An 8,286-nucleotide genomic window follows, 5' to 3' on the forward strand; every position below is an offset into this window, starting at 1 on the left:
GTGGGTGTCCGTGTACAGAGTGCCCTGTGTGGGTGCCCGTGTGTGGGTGTCCGTGTACAGAGTGCCTGTGTGTGGGTGTCTGTGTACAGAGTGCCCTGTGTGGGTGTCCATGTACAGAGTGCCCGTGTGTGGGTGTCCGTGTAGAGTGCCCGTGCGCGGGTGTCCGTGTACAGAGTGCCTGTGTGTGGGTGTCCGTGTAGAGTGCCCGTGTGTGGGTGTGCAGATAGGCCTGGGGCCCCTCTGGCCGCTTCACTGGGGCGGGAGGGACTCGAGAGTGGCAGCAGCACCCTGTGCCCTGGGAGCCAGGCTTGGGCAGCACTGCACCCTCCAGCCCTTATGGCCAGTTCTGACTGCTACTGTCAGTCCCACAACCCCAGCTCCCCCTCTGCGGGGTTCCTGTGGCTGCCGTAGCATCCACACAGTGCTCGCAGCCATGCTGCCTAGCGGTGGACTGAGTGGGGAGGGCAACTCACGGTCAGGATCCCACAGCGTGCCAGCGACACACCCAGCCCAAGGCCCTTTGGCCCCTGCCCTGTGAAGGCGCGAGTCTAAGCTCTGTCAGTTCTGCTGACTGAGGTCCTGGCTGCCCTCCCGTCTGCCTGCGTGTCAAGGCAGCTTGCAGAGACCGAGCGCCACAGGAGGCCTTCCATCCCCCTCTACCTGCGCGGTGGCAGAGGCTCATCTTAAACTGAGCAGTCCATGTCAGCTGTCCCGGTCCCCCCTTCCACCGCACCTGCCCCCCTGTCACCGGAGTGGGCCCCAAACACCTCACATTTGCACAGTCCCCCAAGTCATTTGGTGAGAGTTACACAGGCTGGCTAGAAGGGCCATATCAGTGAGTCCCTGAGCTGCAGAGGCATGTGGGTTCCTGTGTACCAGTGGACCTATGTGTGGATACCTATGTAAAGGCATGTCTATCTGTCTGTCCTGAGGCATGTGAGTGCCTGTGTGTGGTGGTGCCTGGTTGTATGTGAGTGTGTACAGGTGTGTCTGCCTGCATGCAGGTGTGCCAATGGGCCATTGTCAAGTGTCCATAGAGCGGCAGCCAAGGGCTGCCCTGCCCGTCCAGCTCTAGAAGCTGGAAAGAGACTCAGCTCTTCCAACTCCTCTCCCACACCCTCCCCATAGGCTCCTGAGGATCCACCCACCCACCCGTAGATGCTCACACACATACTCGGGGGCAGAGTCCAGTCCTGTTTCCAGAGCCACTGGGTCTGAAGACCCTGGGAGGGAGGGGGGATGACCCAGGAGCCTACTCAAAAGGGAGGTGGGCGGGGCGGCGGAGGGGCTGCTGCTGTCAGGGGCACAGGGCCGCCGAGTGAACTACTGGTACCACAGAGGGGTGGTGGTGCTGGGGGCCACGGGGCATCAAAAATAGGGTCACAAGAAAGCCAGTTTCCCCCAGGAACAGGGTCTGTGTCATGGGGGAGCCACTGATGAAGAGCAGAAGCCCCTTGGGGGATACCAAGTGAAAGTGAAGGGTGGGGGCCTGGCCTGGCCTTGCACTCCTGCCGCGACATCACTCAGGAGCCACAGCCGGTGGGCCTGGGCCTGTGGCATTGTGGGGAGAGCAGGTCACATGAGGGCGAGTCCTGCTAGCCAGTGTGGTGGTGGCTCCAGCCTGGAGTTTGGTGATGGAAGGAGAAAGAGCTGAACCAGGCTTCCCGCGGTGGCTGAAGGCCAGCAGGGAAGATGTTGCCCTCTGATGACGGGTACAGGTTTTAGAAGAAGACGAGCAAGTGCACTTGTCCAGGAAAACAGCTTCGAGCCAGGATTGCGCCCACCCAGCACACATCTGCATGAAGGCCTCTTCAGTCTTGAAGTCACGGTAGCAGCCTTAGAGCCAGGTTCTGGGGGCTGAGGTCCAGAAGCTGAAGGGCTGAATGCCAGCTGCCAGTTGGGGTGAAGGCAAGGCCCCCAGAGCTGCTGCCCACTTTTGCTGGACTGACTGCAGGATGCTGTGTGGGAGGTCCCTGCTGGACCCTGCAGGGAGCTGTGGGTCTCCCCGGTGGGATAGCACTGGTCCTGCTGCCTGGACCCTGGCCACCCAGATGGACAGCTGCAGTGTCCACAGGATGGTAGGGAAAGGTTCATAGGAGGTGCTGGCACACGCCAAGGCAAACTGGGCACTGAGTGCAGGAGGAAAGGCACCAGGCACCAGTGGACAGATGTGTGTGGACACAGCGCCAGGCAGGATGGGCAGCCTGATGCCACATGTCAGCCTTCCCGAGAAGGCAGGTGACAGTGTCTGTGAAGACCCTCAGCTGCATGGAACAGACACCGGGGGGTAGGGGTGGGGGGTGGGATGCTGTTACCCTGGGGACACGGCAGCACAGCATCCACCCTGGAGATCAGCATGGGCAGCACCAGGATGTCGGATGGACACTGTGCACCAAGATGTGTGCTCCCCAAACCCACCTCCCAGGTGCATCAAAAACAGTACCAGGCTAATCCTTTGAGCATACCTGCAGATGGCCCTCCGGGACCCCAGACCTGCCTGGGTCACCAGAGGCAAGATGCCTGAGGGATGTGAGGACAGGCTGTGGCATGGACCCTGGAGGTCCTGGTGGGAAAAGATGCCCTTGGGGGTCCGAAATATTGGGAGCTAGCCATCGAGTACCTGGCATAGGCGCTGTGGTTGTGAAAAGGTCCAGAAAGGACATCGGCTGTGGAGGAGGAGGATTTGTGAGAGGAGGGTTGTGGGGCTCCCCTTAGCCTCAGGGTGTGGGGCTGGGGATGTGGGCGCAGCCCCTGGCCTGTCTGTGTCCTAGGCTGCAGCAGCTGGACGAGGAGAATGGCGAGCTGCGCTCTTGCACGCCCTGCCTGAAGGCCAGCATCCAGCGCCTGGAGGAGGTGAGCAAGCAGCAGGCGTGGCGTTCCTGTGCCCTGTGGACCACCCAAACACAGTCCTGGGCTCTGAGACACTAGAAGTGGGCAGGTGCCAAGACAGGAAGGCTGGGGGCATACTGGGGGGTGGGGCGGGGTGGGGCATTTTGAGGGCCAGCTGTGGGTGTATTGGGAGCTGGGTGTACTGGGGGGCAGTTCCAGTCGGGTTTGGGGTGCACTTGCAGCAAAAGGCCACTCTGGCTCGGCAGGAGAAACAGAAGCTGCTGGACGAGATGGAGGAGCTGACGCTGCGGCTGAGTGAGGAGCAGGAGGGCCGGCGCCGGCTGGGTGACCGGCTGAGCCATGAGCGACATCAGTTCCAGAGGGACAAGGAGTCCACCCAGGAGGTGGGCCCTGGCCTCCGGCAGGGGGCGACTGAGTGCACCCCAATCGAGCGCCCTGGACTCACCGCGGGCACTTGGGTGAACAGGCCACTCGGGTGTGGGGGGATACCCACCTGCTTCTGGACACTCCTCACCACCCCTGGGCAGAGGAGCTCGGAACAACGTGGGGAGGGGCCGGGTGTACCGGGGACCAGGCCTGGGTGCCCACACTGCCGCCCTGTCCCCCCCAGCTCATCGAGGACCTCCGGAAGCAGTTGGAGCAGCTGCAGTTGTTCAAACTGGAGGCGGAGCAGCGGCGCGGCCGGAGCAGCAGCGCGGGCCTGCAGGAGTACCACAGCCGCGCCCGGGAGAACGAGCTGGAGCAGGAGGTGCGCAGGCTGAAGCAGGTAGGACGCCCGGGGGCGCGGCAGGGCGGGGCTGGGGACTGCTGTGGTGCAGGGACTGACGCCCCCGGCCCCCGCAGGACAACCGAAGCCTCAAGGAGCAGAACGACGAGCTGCACGGACAGATCATCACCTTGAGCATCCAGGGGGCGCGCAACCTTTTTTCCGCCTCCTTCTCCGAGTCCCTGGCCGCTGAGATCAGCTCGGTGTCCCGCGATGAGGTGAGGCCCCGCCCCCGTCCCACCCGGCCCCGCCCCCTCCTACCTGGCTGCTGCCCACACGCGCACTGTCTGGCCCGTAGCTCATGGAGGCCATCCAGAAACAGGAGGAGATCAACTTCCGGCTGCAGGACTACATTGACCGCATCATCGTGGCCATCATGGAGACCAACCCATCTATCCTGGAAGTGAAGTAGGCGTCGGGCTGCCCCCGAGACCGCCCCATCACGTCTGCCCGTCAGCCTCCACAGACCCGGGACCTGGCACTCATGCCCACCCTCCCGCCCACACGTGCTGGGCCAGGGCACCACGGAACCGACCCGGCTCTGCAGCACCCCAGCACCTGACGTAGGGTGTACCCACGCCCGAGAGGCCCTCCCTGCCCAGCCTGCTGTGGTATCACCCCGAACTGCTCAGGGCTCCCACCCTCCCCGCCAGTGGCTGGACCCCTCGCTGAAGTAACCCTGAGGCTCTGACCGGGTCGCCCAAGGGCAGGGGCTGGAGCCCAGCAGACCCTCTGCTCCAAAATTGGGCCGACTCTGGCTGGTCGGGGAGCCGCCTGCTTGGGGTGTCTGACCTGTAACACCCCCCTCACCCCTGGGGCACCTCGGAAGGTGTGGTAGGAGGCTCGCTCTCCAGAGCCCCCCTGGGCTGGAGTCTGAGGGCCGCCCCGCTGTGTTAGCGAGGGTGTTAGCTCGTGTTGTACATTTGGGGAAGCCTCGGTGTAAATCAGTGTAAACTTGAAGGAGAGATTTTTCTATCATGTAGAGTAGGTATTTTTTATAGATTGAGGGTTGATCAATTTTTTAATACTTTCGAGAGAGAAAACTATGTGTACACATGAGATATATATAAATATGTATAATATATAAATACTGGCCACACGGCCTTCAGCTCAAGACTGCTGCTGCCTGCGGAGCAGGGCTCTAGGACCCCTGGAGCGTGCCCCTGGGTGACCACACCCAGGCATGCTCTCTCCCCAGACATGGCGCCAGTAGCACCCAGAGGCCAGGGTGCCGGTTCTGGCTGCCATGACGATTAAAGCTGTTACTGCACCCATGAGACCAGCTCCTTCCTTGGCGCACAGGGGTGTCAATGGCCAGCCATTGTGGAGCCTTGGGCAGCTTGCTTCCTGGGCAGTCCATTGGGTGGGTGGGGCTACTGGATGGAGTGGGCGTGGTTGCTGTTTTGTGTCTTCTGTACCCCTCTCCCCCAACATGTTCCTGGGATTGGAGCAGAACACAGGGCATTTTAGTACTGCACGTCTGGGAGCATGGTCCAAGAAGGCCTCTTACAGTGGGTCTCACTGAACTCCAAAGTAAGGGGCAGAGGGCAAAAGTCACAAAAGGGTCATGTGGGCTCATTTGGAAGACCAGGATAGTGCCCCCTTCGTATGGGTGGTCCTTCATGTTCTGGCACTCTGTCCTCCCGTGGGGTACCAGCCCCCACAACCAAATAGGTACAAGGGGGGCGTTTGTGGAATTGAAGGGTAAATTAAAGAGACATCAGACAAGACAAAGCACGCAAGGCCTCGCCTCCTCTGCCGTGACTTCAGGAGGCAGGTCTCTGCAGAGAGAGATTATATTTCCAACAACAGCTTATATACTCGGGGGTGTGATATAGACCCCTCCTAATTACAGGTAACCACATACATACGGAACAAAGTGGGTTGTACCTTAGCTCTAAAGGTCCCTGAGTACATTGGAGGAGGAACCTAACCCTAGTGCTGGGGGCAGGCAAGGGGGAGTGACTCTCCAGACCCTCGAGAGCAATAGCACATCTGCGGCCAGATAGCAAGCAGCCATGTGTTTGTAAGGTAACTTGGAGGCAGGACTGGTATGGGAGGATATAGTGGGGAACAATATTAATTATGAGAATATGATTGGGACTTGTGTCCAACTCACAAAGGTGAGCAGCTGCAGGGGCCCCACTGCCTGAAGGAGAGCTTGAAGCGAGGGCTCGGGCCTGCCCCTGCACTCCCTCTCGGCAAGTTGGGCAGTAGCTCGGGGACGGGCAGGCAGGCTTTTGTGGGGGAGGCCACAGCTTTGTCTTGGCTCTCAGAGACCTGGACTGTAGAGGACCAAGCCCAGCTGGGCCTCCCAGAAACAGCTCAGGGCCAGATGGACCCCTCGATGCCCACCCTCCAGGCCTCTCCTCCAGAAGGGACAGGGATTCTAGCAGAGAGCCTCAGCGGCTGGCATACCTGGTGGATACCTGGCAGCTCTCAAAGTCGGCACATGTGGCTCACAAGCAACCAGTACTTGAGGTCCATGTGGATCACAACACCACCACCCCGCCACATATACACACACATCCATGAGCTTAGGGTCCAACCCTCTGCCTTCCCTGGTGCCCCCACCCCCCAGTTCAGTCAGCATCCACCCCTTTCCTCTCGACAGATCCCCTCCTTTCTCTGCCCCTCACTCAGTGATCAGCATTCCACAACTCCTGGTCAGCCCCTTTGTGGGGGATGGTCCAATCCACACTTGCCACAGAGCAGGATTTAGTCGGTGGCTCTGGAGACCCCAACGCCTTCTGTTCTTGTGTTGGCTGTTCATTGAGTTGGGTGTTAGATAAACAAGGGACGCTCGTATCTTTTAAAGAAAGAACTTTCTATCAAGGAGGCACCCGAGCCCAATCCAACTTCAAGTCCATGGGTCCGATGCTACCCAGGACAACCTTCAGGCTCACAGCTGCAGACCGAGGACGCAGAGAAGTGTAGTGGGGCACAGGGAGATCAAGAGTCTCATGGGTCCAAAATCAGTGGGTACGTGACAGGGTGCTCCCAGCCTGGCTCACAGGGTCAGCAGCCCACATGGGGTCACCCTTGGAGGTAAGCAGGAGGGTGAGGGCAAGGGGAGGAAAAGTCCCCAGTGTCTCTCATAAAATGGCCAACCCCCAAGGAGGCATCGCCAGGTTACCACCTGATTGACAGGCTGGACTCTACGCCTACCTTGGTTGCGACTCATAGGGACCACCAAGCACAAGAGAATGAGACACTTCTCAGTCCTGCATCCGCCTAGCAATCATTGCCCCAGCCATGGAGAGTGAGGCTTTAGCATCTGACCTTCTGCTTTTAGCAAACATGATATCCTGCTCCAGAGCTAGTTCCTCCTGATAACACATCCACAGTACATGAGATGAAGGCTCACGGTCTTTGCTTCTAAGGAGCATTCTGGCTGCACTTCGGTATTCTTCACTAACATCGTAACTCAAAAGCATCAGTCCGTCAGTCTTCAGCATCCCTCCTGCGGCTTTCACAAACGTAAGAGGCCGTTGAAAATACCGTGGCTTGAGTCTTTGAACACAAAGGTCCTGGGCAGTAGACTTGCCAAATTGTGTGGGTTCTTGACTGCTGCTTCCATGGGTGTTAACTGTGGATCCACGTAAAATGAAATCCTTGACGATTTAAATATTTTCTTCACTTATGGTGTTCATGGTCCAGTTGTGAGGGTGTAGAAAATTATATATTAGGCCGTATAATCCATGCTGAAGGCTAGCTTTGTCTGGAAAGTACGAACTTGCCTGTCCACTGTGGGTGACTGCTGGTGTTTGACATGGCTCCCGGTATCGGTCACACAGCCACACAATAGGACCGGCCGACATGGTTGTTTTCAGTTGTTCGGAATGCTCACACCATTGAGGAAGGGGGAGGGGGCAGTTTCTTGATTAAAACTTTGGTCTATATGGACCAAATAGACCGTACCCTAGCTTGTGCATTCTTTCCAAAAACCGGGACTTTTTTAAAACGCCAAAAATCGGGACGTGTTGTCACCGTACTCTTGCAGGCCCCTCCAGCTCGGACCTGTAAAGTCACTAAATCCCTCACTTTGCATGTCATTCTGCCAGGTGCCCCTCTATAGCCCTGCACCCAGGACAGAGCGTCTGGGGTGGTCACGGAGGGGCAGGCTGCACCGCGGAGGGTCCCTCATGAAGGGCCGTGTGTGCACAACGCCCAGGACTGGACGGAGGTCCAGTCGGCGGCCGGTTGGACCTTCGTCTGCGTCCTCGCTGAGAGTCAGGGAAATCATTTCCCTGGCTGCGTCTCTGGCCCAAGTCGGTGCCACTGAAATTGTTTTGGCCCTGAAGCCCGTGAAGGGGAAAACTGAGGAAGAGAAGCCAAGCGCCCTGCGTGGAGGCGGTAAGGTTTCGTAGGTATGCACCCGCCGGGGCTGACTCCCGGTCCCGCAACCTGGCTGGAACAGGAACGCCCGGGCCCGCCCCCAAGGTGCAGCGAATGCGACGCCCCTTACCTCTCCCGCAGAGCCTTCTGGGAGCTGCAGTCCAGCCTGGTCCTCGGTGTGACGTCACGCCGGTGCAAGACGCCGCGCAGGCCCAGACGCGGCCATCTCCCGCCGCGGGGCCCGCGAGGACTACAACTCCCGGCGTGCTGCACGCGCCGAGCCAACTTCCGCCAGGCTTCGCGCGGCCTTGTGGGAGCGGTAGTTCGTCGCG

The 8,286-nt window shown here is 59.4% G+C and overlaps 1 protein-coding gene across 3 annotated transcripts in view; it reads left to right on the top strand.

Annotated features, from left to right (window-relative positions):
* RAB11FIP3 (RAB11 family interacting protein 3) overlaps nt 1-4,893 on the top strand; it is a 36,097-nt gene extending 31,204 nt beyond the window's left edge. For all 3 annotated transcript variants that reach the window (XM_045283669.1, XM_030889000.2, XM_045283681.1), the window contains 5 exons: nt 2,772-2,853; nt 3,096-3,233; nt 3,461-3,616; nt 3,694-3,834; nt 3,915-4,893. In XM_045283669.1, coding sequence (XP_045139604.1) covers nt 2,772-2,853; nt 3,096-3,233; nt 3,461-3,616; nt 3,694-3,834; nt 3,915-4,028 — 631 coding nt within the window. In that variant the 3' untranslated portion in view covers nt 4,029-4,893. The remainder of the gene's footprint in view (nt 1-2,771; nt 2,854-3,095; nt 3,234-3,460; nt 3,617-3,693; nt 3,835-3,914) is intronic.
* The last annotated feature ends 3,393 nt before the right edge of the window (nt 4,894-8,286 follow it).

Source organism: Echinops telfairi, unplaced genomic scaffold (genome assembly GCF_000313985.2).
Source record: "Echinops telfairi isolate 266 unplaced genomic scaffold, ASM31398v2 ScPeMD7_5;HRSCAF=22, whole genome shotgun sequence".
NCBI classification, from domain to species: Eukaryota; Metazoa; Chordata; class Mammalia; order Afrosoricida; family Tenrecidae; genus Echinops; species Echinops telfairi.